Source organism: Staurois parvus, unplaced genomic scaffold, assembly GCF_062004578.1.
Source record: "Staurois parvus isolate SC_StPar_1 unplaced genomic scaffold, SC_StPar_1.0 ptg000466l, whole genome shotgun sequence".
Lineage (NCBI taxonomy): Eukaryota > Metazoa > Chordata > Amphibia > Anura > Ranidae > Staurois > Staurois parvus.
The window spans coordinates 505,505-520,931 of record NW_028318262.1 but is presented as its reverse complement, the minus strand read 5'-3'; the positions used below and the strand labels follow the sequence as shown (position 1 = coordinate 520,931).

Genomic DNA, 15,427 nt, shown 5'->3' with positions numbered 1-15,427 from the left:
AATTAAGAATAGAACTGCAAAGTGAAAAATAATGTCCTTAGTACCGCTAATCAGTGCAGGTGCTTCTGCTCCAAACAATATGTGATTCGTGCTCTGTGCTCCCCTTCTGTGTGCCCAACAACTCACCAGATATATTGGACTCTTATGATGAAATAAGAATCATGTACGCTTTGGTGGGGAATGTGGAGTTCCTGCTGGGTCTTGTAGTCCTCCTGATTAAATGAAGTTTATGGTCCTCAATCATTCCATCATGAAGCGGGATATATGCATTCAAGGAATGGAAAAGGCATCCGAACAGGGCGATTCCATTTATTATTAAGTAAAACGGACATACACTGGTCCGTAACTAACGCGTTTCGCCACTCCCACTGGGCGTCCTCAGAGGCATCCCAGGATGCCCAGTGAGAGGGGCGAAACGCATTAGTGCGAACCGTGGTCACGCCCTACAGGTGTTTGTAGAGCACAAGGGGCTGCTTCGCCTTCTTATCAGCGTTCATGCTTGTTTTATTTTGGAGACATGTGAATGTATTACCAGTGTATGTCAATTTTACTTAATAAACGAAATCGCCCTATTCGGATGCCTTTCCCATTCCTTGCATGCATATATCCCACTTCATGATGGAATGATTGAGGACCATAAACTTCATTTAATCAGGAGGACTACAAGACCCAGCAGGAACTCCACATTCCCCACCAAAGCATGCATGACTCTTATTTCATCATAAGAGTCCAATATATCTGGTGAGTCGGTGGGTACACAGAAGGGGAGCACAGAGCATGAATCACATGGTTTTGGAACAGAAGCACCTGCACTGATTAGCGCCACTAAGGACATTATTTTCCACTTTGCAGTTCTATTCTTAATTTTTTGCTGAGTTGTATTTGCGTAGATGTATCAAATTTAGGCAGCGCTTTTATTGTATTTGGTTTCTATGTAGCAGGTCTTACCTGCAAGGAAGCAGCAGCCTAATAATAGGTTTATTCATCTTCGCATCACTGGGTGTAAATTGTGAACACTAGTATCTGCACTTTACATCAGCACTTAGTCTAGCATTTTTGTTGAGTTGCATTTCTTGGTGAATATATATATGGGCAGCACAGTGGCTAAATGGTTAGCACTTCCGCCTGGCAGTACTAGGGTCATCGGTTCAAATCCCAACCACGGCACCACCTGCCTGGAGTTTGCATGTTCTCCCTGTGCCTGCGTGGGTTTCTTCCGGGTACTCCGGTTTCCTCCCACACTCCAAAGACATGCTGGTAGGTGAATTGGATCCTGTCTAAATTGGCTCTAGTATGTGTATGTATGAATGTGAGTTAGGGACCTTAGATTGTACACCCCTTGAGGGTCAGGGACTGATGTGAATGTACAATATATATATGTAAAGCGATGCGTAAATTGATGGCGCTATATAAGTACCTGAAATAAATAAATATATATATATATTATTTTTTTTTTATTTTCATGGAGTTGTATTTTTGCTGAATTGCACCATGCTTCTATACTTCTGGGCAGCGCTTTGTGTGTGGTCTGAATGTAGCAATTTTTCACTTGAATAGAAGCAGCAGCACATTATTAGGTTTATCACGATTGCATTCAGTATTGGGTGTATGCTGATGATTTGGTTGTCCTAGGCATGGGTTAATCATTATATAAAGCTCTAAGGCTAGGTTCACCTATGTGCGGGTGGTGCTGCTGCGGATCCGCACAAAAATCCGTGCAGCTGCTCCACCTGCACAGAAGAATGCGGAACCGCGGGCGGGTGCCATTAATACTAATGGCATGCCGCCCGAACTGGGAACCGAGGTTCCCATGTGGGCTGCGATTTCAGAAGAAGTGCAGGGACTTCTTCCCTGCGTGTCCCGAGGCGCGGGAGTCCATTCAAATGAATGGGCTCTCTTTCCCACGCAAAACGCGGACCACACATATGTGAACCAGGTCTAAATGTATACTCTCAGCCAAGCATTGTTGTGGACCAACAGCAGACACAATGAACAGAAGGCAGTAGGATCTTGACTGTGTGCAATAGCCCTCTAATATCTTTAAACTTACTAAATGAAATTATATATAAACATGCATTGACTTCCATACGTGTGTGTTTCCTACTATACAACAGAGCTCCATTCCTGCCAGTCTGTAAAACAGTACTTCAACTAAAACAATAAGGACATAAGAACCCATTTTGTTCTATGCGTGTGTATTGTTGTGCATGATCATGTATCAACATCCTTTTATGTGCATTGCCATGCCTTTTTAAATTTGTAATTTGGAGTGCATAAGATTAACAGCCATTCACCAAAACTTGTTAACACCTGTTGATATTATGCGTTTTAATGCACTGTTATTGATTTCTATGGGTCTCCCAATGCGCCAAAATGCAGAAAAAAAGACAGACATGTATTTTCAAAAAATAGACTGCACTGCTAAGATGAGAACAGACACTACATTATGATCAACAACACATTTTATCACACTGGAAAATATATAATAAAACACTTGTAAGCAAGCCCCCTGTGATAGGTTTGTTTTTACCTCTTTAGATAACAAAGATGTAACTAAGATCCACAAGGCCCTGGTGTAGAATCTTATTCAGGGCCCTGTTATATCTCATCCAAACAACGTTCCCATTCAAACAATAAAAATCTGCTATATTTCATGCAGAGCACCAATTAAAGGTTGAAACAGCAGAAAACATGACTTGAAGAAGTAGTATTCTGTACAGAATGTAATGTGAATATAATGCTAGTTAACAAAAGGTATTAGGTATGATGACCTCATGGGCCACATCTCATGTACCACTTGTAATTACACCCTACACTAATGTACATAGCAACTCATAGTTTCATTCATAAAACATCCTCTTTAAAGTGGTTGTCAGTCCCTACATATACCCAGTGAAGTGACAGGTGATACAGAGGTGAAATCCTACATAAGTTGTACCTGTTATCTGCAGCCTTCTCTTCACTACAGCTGTTCACAATCTAGAATTTATACAGCTTGTCTGAGCTCAGTAAGAGTTGACTGGAGGGCAGGGACACCCCCTCCCCCTTTATGCAGCACACAGGAACAGAGCTGAGGCTGTCAATCACAGACTGTGTGCTGGGGATCCCTCCCGTGTCACCTTTTTTTCTCTTGGTGTCAAGAAAACTTGTCAAGATTGACTCATGCAGATAGAGAATGGATGCAGCAGACAGAAATTACACTTAGGGGGTGATTTACAAAAACTGGAGAGTGCAAAATCTAGTGCAGTTGTGCATGGCACTCAATCAACTTTTAATTTCAGTTCGTTGAATTAAGCTTTGACAATAAAACCTGGAAGCTGATCGATTTCTATCCAGAGCTGCACCAGATGTCGTACTCACCAGTTTTAGAAAAATCAACCACATAGCGCTGTGGATAGAGACAAGTACACACTATAGAGGGATATGCTTTGTTCATATTTCATGTCTGAGGTTTACAACCACTTTAAGGTGCAGCTTCCCAGTGCAGTGACAAGCCTTTTTTTAAATGCTAGAGACAAGGGCTCATTAAAGCCATAACCTGGTGAGGTTGATTTACTAAATGTGTGAATAATCTTCACTCACAAAATATTGGACTATTCAGTTCAATTCTCAAATCATGTGAAAAACAAAGTCCTTACTATTTTAAAGCTTCACTCACATGGGATGTGAAAAACACTGCGTACAGACATGTGCTTCCATGGCCCCACACATTCTGTGTTTTTACTGCATTTACATATGCAAATGCATGGAATTGTGATGGGTGAAAAGGCATTAAATGCTATGGATATATAAACGTCTCTAACCTTGTCCTAACATGTCCAAATAGGTGCGTTTTCTGCCAAAGGTAACCTTCATGCCCTTATGTGTGTGTGAATGAGGCCCAATTGTGTGCAGGTGCTTTTCACATCATTAGATAACTGAAGTGAATATTCAGAGTGAAAATTCCCCTCTCCTCTAGTAAATCAGACTAAGTGTGTTGAGGCCTATTCCACTGCATTCATTTTAATGGGCTGTCAATGTACCTCAATGCACAATGGAACAGATCCCCTGTGACTGCACAACGCAACAAGCATAAGGCATCCCTGCATTGTGGGGTGCTATATTGCAGCACAGAGATGTGTGTTGGGGTGCAAACAATGGTAACGCATAATTACAGCACTTTATAGTGTGAATAGGCCCTTGAAATACTGATGTAATGTCCTTACAAGTCACCCCAATGTATAGTGGACCCATAATTTCTACTTACCAAGACGTATCTTTTCTGCTCGGTCCTTGAGTTCAGTTACTAATGCTTTCATTCTCTCGTAGCTCTCCTAGTGGATATCAAACACAAAGCATAGGATTTATTCATGACCATCCTCTTTATACAGTACTGCATATAGGCACTACCTTCTCAGGACACAGACACGTCCACTGACTGATATATCTACTAAGAAAAGTGTCTCCAGGAGTCGGTGATGCCCCTCAGCAAACAGTCAATTTCATAGTCCTGTACTGCAAAGGGAGAACCTGATTGGACTCTGGGGGAGAACACAGACTGTTTAGGACATCTCTTCCCTCCCAGGGAGAATGTTACCAGCACACAGAGGATCACCAATATGGGTCCAAACGTTTTAATGAACGATCACATAGTTACAGCAAGGCAACGTTTCGGAGTCTTGCAGGACCCCGTCACATGACTGATGAAGGGGTTCTCTGAGACTCCGAAACGTTGCCTTGCTGTAACTATGTGATCATTCATTAAAACGTTTGGACCCATATTGGTGATCCTCTGTGTGCTGGTGACATTCTCCCTTACTGATTCTGTTCGGTTCCAGCCAACGGTCGCTGCAGAACCCACTTATACACAGCCATTTTTAATGCAGGAACGAAACTCATCCGGCCAGGAAATTTTTTTCCAGTCTTCTATTGTCCAATTTTGGTGAGCTTGTACGAATTGTGGCCTCCGTTTTCCTGTTCTTAGCTGGCAAGAGTGGTACCCAGTGTGGTCTTCTATTGCTGTAGCCCATCTGCTTCAAGGTTCGATGTGTTGTGCGTTCAGAGATGGTATTCTGCATAGCTTGGTTGTAACGAGTGGTTATTTGAGTTGCTGTTGCCTATCATCTCGAACCAGTCTGCCCATTCTCCTCTGACCTCAACAAGGCATTGCTCACTGGATATTTTCTCTTTTTAGGACCATTCTCTGTAAAACTGGGATCATTGTGAAAATCCCAGTAGATCAGCAGGTTTTTTTTCAGGTGTTTTATATTTATTTAATTTAGGTTTGTGGTTGTGGGATTTTTGTATTTCAATGATTTTTAGTAATTTTAAACATTGTAAACAAGAAAGAACTGAAGCAAAAGGCATGCCCACACAGGTACTGTCAATGGCACATTGGGTACAAAAGAAACAATGCTACAACACCAGCATTAAATCCCATTTCTTTCCCATTCTGATGCTCAGTTTAAACTTCAAAAAGTAATCTTCACCGTATCTAGATCTCTGCCATGTGCTTGGCTGATTAGCAATTTGCGTTACCAAGCAATTGAACAGGTGTACCTAATAAAGAGACCGGCAAGTGTACATGGCCTACACCTCTATCAAGGACATTATCCAACTTTAGTCAAAGCTGCATAGTTTCTTTATCTACAGGTGCCCTTTGCATGGGTAGTTTTTTGGTACAGGTGAACTATCCCTTTAAGTATCTATAGCCATTGTTTTCTAGTTTAGTACTAGAACCCCTGCCAGGTCTACTGCTCTCCTTAACGCCTTTACAGCGATTCCTTCACTTCCTGTTCTGGTGACATTTCAACAAACTGGAAGTTGGGGAAACCCTCCAAAAAGCAACACAAACAGAAGTAAAATCCCTTTCTGAAAGTAGGGGAAGGTTAAAACCCCTGTCAGCTTTTTATTGTCTGTTTTTCACCTCACTCCCTGTCTGGTAAAAACTGTATCACCAGAACAGAAGTGAAGGGTACTCTAAGGTCTCATGTACATGACACTTAGCAGCCCGTGTGCTGAAACATCAAATCCCTGGTGCTTTCTGGTGCATTGGTGATCACCTGAAAATTACACTTCTCCCTAGTCTTCCAGGACAGCCCCCTTGAGACGTAGAGCTCTTCCCTCTGAGACAGAAAACACGAAAGCACAGCCCTTTAAAAAGGCGGACCTCCAGGCTTACCCTTTCAGATTTACTCAAGAACCACCAGAAGACCCTGGAAGACATAACCATTTATGCATAAACATACATTACCGTATAGTCTTAGGGTGGGAAATCCCAGCAGTCCTGAAAGACTCATAGAAAAGGAGTTACTAGTAAGTCTAACTCTGGTTTTCTCAAAAAGTCTTCCAGGACAGCCCCCTTGAGACGATCATCAAGAACCTACCCATTAGGGCGGGACTACTGCCTAGAGGACTTTACGCCCAAATGCCTGATCCTAGAAAGAAGTTCCAGGCGATAATGCTTCACAAAGGTAGAAAAGCTGGACCAGGTGGCCGCCTTACAGATCTGTTCTGGCGAGGCACCGTTTCTCTCTGCCCAGGACACTGACAAGGATCTGGTAGAGTGCCCATTAACAAACGGGGGCGGAATTTTTAATAAATTATATGCTTCCGTGATAGCCATCTTAATCCATCTAGCTATGGTAGACTTGGAAGCCTTGGAATCCTTCTGTGGTCCCACAAAAAGAGAATCTGAATTTCTGAATTCTCTGGATCTCCTAAGATAAACCAAAAGGCTTCTTTTAACATCCAATAAACGTAATCTTTTTTCTTACTTGCTTGCATAAGCAGGACCGAAGGTTGGCAAAATTGTATCCTGAGACCTATGAAAGGAGTGGGAAACCTTGGGAACAAATCCAGGATCTGTTTTGAGCACAAATCTATCCTCGAAGACTGTCAAAAAGGGCTCCTTAATAGAAAGCACCTGCAATTCACTCACCCTACGAGCCGATGTGATTGCTACCAAAAAAACAGCCATTAGAGTTAAAAACTTAATTGAAGATTTATCCAGAGGTTCAAAGGGACAAAGGACCAAAGTTCTTAGAACCAGAGACAGATCCCAAACTGGGCAAGACCTGACCGCCGCCGGCCTGGATTTGGAAAGAGCCCTGAAAAAATCTGTTATAAAGGGATCCTGTGGGAGGGGGACCTGAAGGAAAACACTGAGGGCCGAGGCCTGCATCTATAAAGTGTTAACCGAAAGGCCCTGATCTGCCCCATCCTGGAAGAAATCCAACACCGCCGGGATGTTCGGAGGGCTCTGATCCTTCTCTAGCATCCAGGAATTGAATCTCTTCCAGACCTTAGTATAAATAGCTCTGGTAACCGGTTTGCGGCAGTTCAGTGAAGTCCTTATTACTCTGTCACAAAACCCCTGAGCTTTCAGGAGTTGTTCTTCAGTAGCCACGCTGCCAACCTCAAGGTTCTGACTTAACAGTGTAGCACAAGACCCTGGGATACGAGATCCTCCCTCTCTGGAAGGGGGAACTGAGACCAGGCTCCATAGCAGAGAAAACCATGCCCTCTTCAGCCAAAACGGCACCACCAGAATGAGGTTTGTCCTTTCTAACAGAAACTTCTGCAGGACTGCTGGGATCAACCTCACTGGAGGAAACACATAACAGAGATTGAACTTCCACGTGCTCGCAAAAGCATCCACACCCAGTGCCTAATCCCACAGATTTAGGGAGAAGAAGCGGCTAACTTTCCTGTTTTTCTGGGAGGCAAAGAGATCGATCTCCGGCATGCCCCACCTGAGAGGGATGGTTGCAAACACTTTTGGTTGAGAGACCATTCGTCGTGTTTGATTGGATGTCGACTTAGGAAGTCTGCTAGGGAATTCTGCACTCCCTTCAGATGGATAACAGATATTGAAAGCAAGTTTTGCTTGGCCCAAGATAGAAAGTCATCCGCGATTGCTTGAAGAGGAGGGCTTCGTGTACACCCCTGCTTGTTGATGTATGCCACTGTAGCCATACTGTCCGAACGGATCTGCAGGTGACAACCTAACAGATCTGCCAGGAAAGCGTCCAATGCTCGCTGGACTACTAGAAGCTCTCTCTGATTTGAGGATTTCTGAGCTTCCACCATGGACCACAACCCCTGCGCCACTCTGCCGCCTAGATGGGTTCACCAACCAGAGTTGCTGGCATCGGTCCTAATTATAACCGGACAAGGCATGTTCCATTCCAGACCTTTGGCTAGATTGACTTGTTTGCGCCACCAAAAAAAAGGGATCTCTGGACCCTGGTCGGGATTCGAACTGCCAGATCCAAAGTAGATCTGTCCCCGTTCCAAACCCCCAGAAGAAAAGCCTGCAGTGGCCGCTGGTGGAATCTTGCCCAGGGGACAGCTGAGAAACAAGGAGGTCATGAGACCCACTGCCCTCATGACATGTCAAATTGCTCTGCAACCCTGCCAGCACCTGATCTATCCTGAGAAACTTCTCGTGGGAGGAAGATCTGTCTACCGAGGAAATCTTGTACCCCAGATAGGTAACTCTCTGGGAGAGAGTCAAGGATGACTTGTCCCTGTTTATGAGCCACCCCAGACTCTGAAGGAAGTCCTCAGCAACCTGCAGATCTTCTGTCAACTGTTGGCGAGACCTGGCCACGAACAGGAGATCATCCAGAAAGAGAACGACCATAGTAGACCTCATTCTTAGGGGAACTAAGGCCTCCACAAGCACCTTCATAACAAATTCTTGGTGATGAGGCCAGACCAAACAGTAGAGCCCAACACTGCCAGTGGTGGATCTCTGAACCCATCCTTACTGCTATTCTTAGGTATTTCTGACATGCCCGTTGAATGGGAATGTGGAGACAGGCATCCCTCAGATCCAGCATAGCCATGAAACAAACTGGGTAAAGGATGTTCTTTACAGAGAAAATTGATTCCATGCTGAAGTGTTTGTACTTTAAACACTGATTGAGAGGGCGCAGGTTTAAGATAAGGCAAAACTTGCTTGAGGGCTGCCTTACTACAAAAAAAAAAATGGGAATAACATCCCCTCCCCTGCTCGTTCCGTTGGTCAAATAAGGACCTGCTGATCCACTAGGTCTCCGATTAGGCCACACAAAGCCTGTGCCTTGTCCCGATCCTTGGGAAGGTTGGTTACCATATACCTGGCGGGGGGACAGGAGTCGAACTCTAACTCGTACCCTCTATCAAGTCCAGAATGTATGGGTTCAAGGAGATTGAAACCCACTGAGGGAGAAAGGTCCCCAGTCTTCCTCCCACTGGGACGCTTGAGTCATTGAGACTTGGCTGGGCCCTGAGGAGGATTGAATACAATCCCCCCTTACTCCTGTTCTTGTGCCCCGTCCAATGCTTCTTGGGCTGAACATCTTTGACCTGCTGGACGTGCGTTTTTTGACGAAAAACCCTCCTGGAGTAAGATTTCTTCTTATTCTCTGGAAATGCCCTCTTTTTATCGGCCGTATGTTCTAGAACCTCCTCAAGACCTGGACCGAATAGGTTATCGCCTGTAAAGGGCAAGGCACAAAGGAGTCCCCTGCCCTGGTTTTTAGCCATAATGCCTGCTTGGCTGAATTCACCAGGGCCTTGCGGCTAGCTTAACTGATTCAGCTTAGGCATCCGCTAGGAAATCTACCACTTTAAACAGAAAAGGAAAGGATTTTAGAATTTGCTCTCTGGAGGTCCCTGCCACGAGGTGCATCTGTAACTGGGTAAACCAGCATTCCAAATTTCTGGCAACACAGGTGGCCAATAAAGCCGGCTTAAAGCTAATAGAGGTGGACTATCAGGCCCTGCAGAGCAAGATTTCCCCTCTTTTATCCATAGAATCCTTTAGGCCCCCCATATCTTCAAATGCCAAGCCCATCCTCTTAGAAACTTTGGATAAGGGGGCGTCCAACTTTGAAAAAAAAAAAGGGCTTCCTTTCAGTGTTTTCCCATTCCAGCTTAATGGTAGCAACCAGAGAAATATGGACCGGAAAAACCCTAGTCGTTTTTTGCATGTAGACCCTGATACATGAGGTCATGCTTAAGACAGACATACGTCCTCCTCCTAAATCTCTAAGGTTTCATAGATAGCCTTAAGGAGGTCGTCCACATCATCAAGGGCCAATTTGTACCTGGAACCTCTGGAGGAGCAAGCTTCACCGTCGTCTTCCTCTGAGCTCGAACTTGCCTGGAAGCAAGGGACCTAAAGTCCTCTTCCGGGTCCTACTCCCTTCCAGATAGTGCCATACCAACCAACTGGGTCCAAGGCCCCAGAGGTGTCAGCATTTTATCCAGCAGGGATCTAAAGGATTGGAATGTAGCTGTCATGTCATCATTAATGGAGGTGAGAACCCTATGGCAGGCTGTAAAAGACATCCTTAACCAGGCTATCCACACAATTGTGGCATAAGGTCTCTCTGCACACACTGTGTTCCCGCCCACACCGGGAAAGGGAGGAGGGATGCAAAAGCCCGAAGCTCCCACAGGAGTCGCTAATCAGGGCAACAATTGCCGGCTGTCTCCTCCTCTGAGGACCAAAGGACATCCGGAGCGCAGCCCCACTCCGCTCTGCCATGGAGGTATCGTGCTGGAGAAGAGGAGGTAGTGTAAAAAAAACGGGAGCCACCAGCACCAACTCCGGGCTGCCCATTGAGCCAGAGCTTCCATACAGGTTCCTTCGAAAGTGTACCTATCCTTCCAGCAGGAAACACTGAAAACTGAAGGCGGAGGCCTGGAGGTCCGCCTTTTAAAGGGCTGTGCTTTCGTGTTTCCTGTCCCGGAGGGAGCAGCTCTACGTCTCAAGGGAGCTGTCCTGGAAGACGTTTTGAGAACGTGTAATGCTTGGGGAGAAGCGTCATATGCACTATGTTGGTAAATGCCTTCGGGGATTTCATGCCTCAGCACACAGGAGCTGCTAAGTGTCCATGAATGAGGCCTAAAGGAGGCCAGGATATCAGGAAACCGGACAGGGGTTCTTAGGCCTCTTGCACACACTACTGATGTTTGAGCATCTGCTTTTTTTAAAACATAATTTCAGGCGCTTGTTTTGAGTGTATTTATGTGCGTATTTGCGCACACTATATATTCTCAGGGAAAATGCATTATTGTTCTCATATGCACGTGTATGTGGCATAAATTACTAACCAAAAATGCAGATTCTCCTATCTATTTTTTTCATTGAGGAATATGCAATGCTTATTTACATGCCTGTGTTCAAAGGCACATTATAAATAATGGGCTGCATTTTACCTCATTAAAAAAAAACAAAAAAACTGTACTGAGTTTTTTTAAGCTGTAGTGTGCAAGAGGCCTTACCCCTCCGACCGCCATTACAAACCAGGAAAAGTTCGGGCTATACATACACTTCAGTGGAATTGTTGGACAGAAAATCTTTCATGGGCAGGAAACTTTGAAGGGAAATTACTAAGACTAGAGCATCTGTTCGTGGCATCCAATCAGCTTCTAGCTTTCATTCTCAAAGCTTAACCAAACTCGCTGAAGATAAAAGCTGATTGGTTACCATGCATAGCTGCTCCAGATTCTGTCTGCCCTAGTTTTAGTAAATTGCCCTCCAAACGGTCTCCTTTAAATGTAGCTACATGCAAAAATGGCAGCTGTGAAAACCTCTCGCGGCAGTGGTAACAATAGGTGGTAGAATCACCATTTTACCGCCCCCCCCCTAACTTTACACAGTGGCTATAGAGGATTGCACACATGCTGTGGCAAAGTGATAAACCCCATCATGTTCAGCAGACAGTACTGCCGCCAAATGTGACCCATGCAAGTAAACAGGGCCACGTCACATCCACATGCAAAGCAAGCAGTTGTGACGCAGTGATGCAGAGTTAGAACAGGCAGTAGGGAGGTGACATATCCACCCTCCCAAATACCTGTAAACCTTTGGAAAAGCAGTCCACAGTAGATCACTTTTCAGGGGGACAAGTGCAAACAAGCGTTGACAATTATGTTCCTGTACTTGCAGAAAATGTACTACACTAAAAAAAAAACAGAATACACATCTATGAAAATTTGTTAATTAACTCCTTGGCCTCAAGGCACAGCCACCGAGAGGCCGCATATTTGCATACAATCGGGGCCAAGGAGTTAAAGTAGAACTCAAAAGTGGTATTAAACCAAAGAGAAAACAATTATTATATTTGCCAACTTCCAGTTCTTAGATGTGATAGCTACATCAGTTTTATAGACTTTCATTTGTTTTTCCTGGTGATCCTGCCAGAAAGTCTGCCAGTTTTCAAAAGAACAAGCTCTCCAGAAGAATGTATCCGTTACAGAGATGAGACAAACCATTTAACACTGACAGGTGTGCTTAAAATTATCAGCTTTTATTTATGTGAAACCTTTATCCCAAAAGGGAAAAAAAACTGTTGCTGTAACTGCTTATAGAGTGTGAGCTGGAGTTTGACTTCAGTTTGTTAGTGTATATAAATCTGCTAGTCCATATAACACTACCCTCCCCCCTGATTAACAATGCTACTGTCCAAAGATGCTTCTTCATCCAGACTGGGGACACTAATACAGGACGTGTGATAGATCACATGGTGAAGACAGAAGGAAAGGCCTAAAAAACAAGAAAACTGATGTAGCCACCACAAATGATGATTGGTAAGCTGCAATATTTTACATTATTACAATATTAGATGACGAAAATTTATTGAACAATAATATTATATTGAATAATAATAATACATTGGATGACGATAATATATTGAACAAAAATATTATATTGAATAATAATAATACATTGGATAATATATTGGACAATATTATTATATTAGATTACATTGGATGATAATATATTTATTTATAATATATTGGATGATAATAATGTTGAGTAATAATATTATATTGAATGATAATATTATATTGGATGACGATAATATATTGGAAAACAATATAATATTGAATGACAATAATATACTTAATAATAATAGAATAGATAATAATAATAATGTTGGATAATAATATTATATTGAATGATAATTTATTGGATGATAATATATTGGATAATGATAATATATTGGATAATAATATTATATTGGATATTATATTGAATGATAATATATTGGATAATATTATTATATTGGATGATAATATAGTTAATAATAATATAATGGATAATAATAATGTTGGGTAATAATATTATATTGAATGATAATTTATTGGATAATGATAATATATTGGGTATTATATTGGATAATATATTTAATAATAATACAATGGATAATAATAATGTTGGGTAATAATATTATATTGAATGATAATTTATTGGATGATAATATATTGGATAATAATATTATATTGGATATTATATTGAATAATATATTGGATAATATTATTATATTGGATGATAATATAGTTAATAATATAATGGATAATAATAATGTTGGGTATTAATATTATATTGTATCATAATTTATTGGATAATGATAATATATTGGATAATAATATATTGGATATTATATTGGATAATATATTTAATAATAATATAATGGATAATAATAATGTTGGGTATTAATATTATATTGTATCATAATTTATTGGATAATGATAATATATTGGATAATAATATATTGGATATTATATTGGATAATATATTTAATAATAATATAATGGATAATAATAATGTTGGGTAATAATATTATATTGAATGATAATTTATTGGATGATGATAATATATTGGATAATAATATTATATTGGATATTATATTGGATAATATTATTATATTGGATGAGAATATGGTTAATATAATGGATAATAATAATGTTGGGTAATAATATGATATTGAATGATAATTTATTGAATAATGATAATATATTGGATATTATATTGGATAATATATTTAATAATAATATAATGGATAATAATAATAATGTTGGGTAATAATATTATATTTAATAATTTATTGGATAATGATAATATATTGGATAATATTATATTGAATAATATATTTAATAATAATATAATGGATAATCATAAGAATAATGTTGGGTAATAATATTATATTGAATGATAATTTATTGGATAATATTATATTGGATGATAATATATTTAATAATAATATAATGGATAATAATAATGTTGGGTAATGATATTATATTGGATGATGATAATAGATTGGCTAATATTATTCTATTGGATGCCGATAATATTTTGGATGATAATAATGTTGGGTAATAATATTATACTGAATGATAACAGTTTATTGGATGACAATAATATTTTGGATGATAATAATATATTGGATACACTTTGTTATCCGTAATAGATGAACATGTATCCTGTAATACAGATGTAGGACTCCAGGGTGATAATTGTGGGAGGTGTAGTGATGATCAGAGGTGACCTGGGTCAATGGTGATATTTATAGTAATAAATCATGTGTGTGATCATAACGGCCAACCCCCTTTTCCAGGGACAGCAGGGTTGATCCCACCATCCAATCAGCTCGTTCCCTGAAGGGAGGCCAGGCAGGCGGCATTGCAGTCAGTGTGACCCTGTCAGAGTCAGGCCTACCTGGTATACCGGGGAGTTGGTGTCGGCTCTGGATCCAATGGTGGCCACTTTGTCTCCATGGTAGAGTCGCCGGAGAGAGCCTATGGAGGAGCAGCGGCCTCTCAGGAGAGCCCACCGGGGCCACATGGTGATCAGCATTGGGGAGGACACAGCGGACCGAGCCGGAGGCCGCACCGAGCTACCTGCTACCGGGTACAGGACAATACACACACTGGAGGCACGCCCACCTAGGCATGTGACTGGTCGGAGAGGCTACAGCACACCTACTGTCCGCACCAATCACGTTGCTCGTTCCGGGATCCCCGCCCCCTACTGTCGCCCACCCTGGCTGTATAGAGCGGCGTGTGGAGGGTGTTAGGGTGAGAGGTGTGCATTGTACAGAGTCCGGGCGAGCCATGATCGGCGGTGTATATAGCACATCATTCAGCATTCCCCCTGCAGAAGCAGATCCTGGGACATTATAAGCTGTTTGAGTTGAGATGTGGAAAATTGGAAACTGCTTCAGGCTGCACTCATTATTACACAGGATTTGTATAGCGCAGTACAATCCACTAATACACGATGGTTAGGACGGAGGGCCCTGCCCCTGGGAGCTTACAATCTAATACAAAGGCATTTCATGAGCTCACACCAAATGGCCTAAGCGTCATTTTGCACGTTGTTCTTGCAGTGCTCTTCATCGGTAATGGCTCCCCAAACGTGGCAATGCATGAGGCAAGATCAGAAAGGTGTATGAGCTACGTGGCCCCGTATAGGGCAGCCCATTGAAGTGAATGGGTCGCTTCATGTACGCATACTAGGGTTGTACCGATACCAGAATCCTTGTCAGGGTTCATACTGAGTACTTGTACTACTGCAAATGCTTGCTCTTCTCTCCTTGCAGCACTGACAGTACAGACTATAGGGATTCTAATTGGTCAGCACCATCACATGGACAGCGCTGACCAA

General features: G+C 42.0%; 1 protein-coding gene across 1 annotated transcript in view; it reads right to left on the bottom strand.

The window, feature by feature from the left end:
* MCCC2 (methylcrotonyl-CoA carboxylase subunit 2) overlaps nucleotides 1–14,698 on the bottom strand; it is a 103,290-nt gene extending 88,592 nt beyond the window's left edge. Inside the window, exons 1-2 of the mRNA XM_089689015.1 lie at nucleotides 14,480–14,698; nucleotides 4,247–4,313 (exon numbers count right to left, since the gene is read on the bottom strand). Coding sequence (XP_089545141.1) covers nucleotides 4,247–4,313; nucleotides 14,480–14,617 — 205 coding nt within the window. The 5' untranslated portion in view covers nucleotides 14,618–14,698. The remainder of the gene's footprint in view (nucleotides 1–4,246; nucleotides 4,314–14,479) is intronic.
* Between the last annotated feature and the right edge of the window lie 729 nt (nucleotides 14,699–15,427).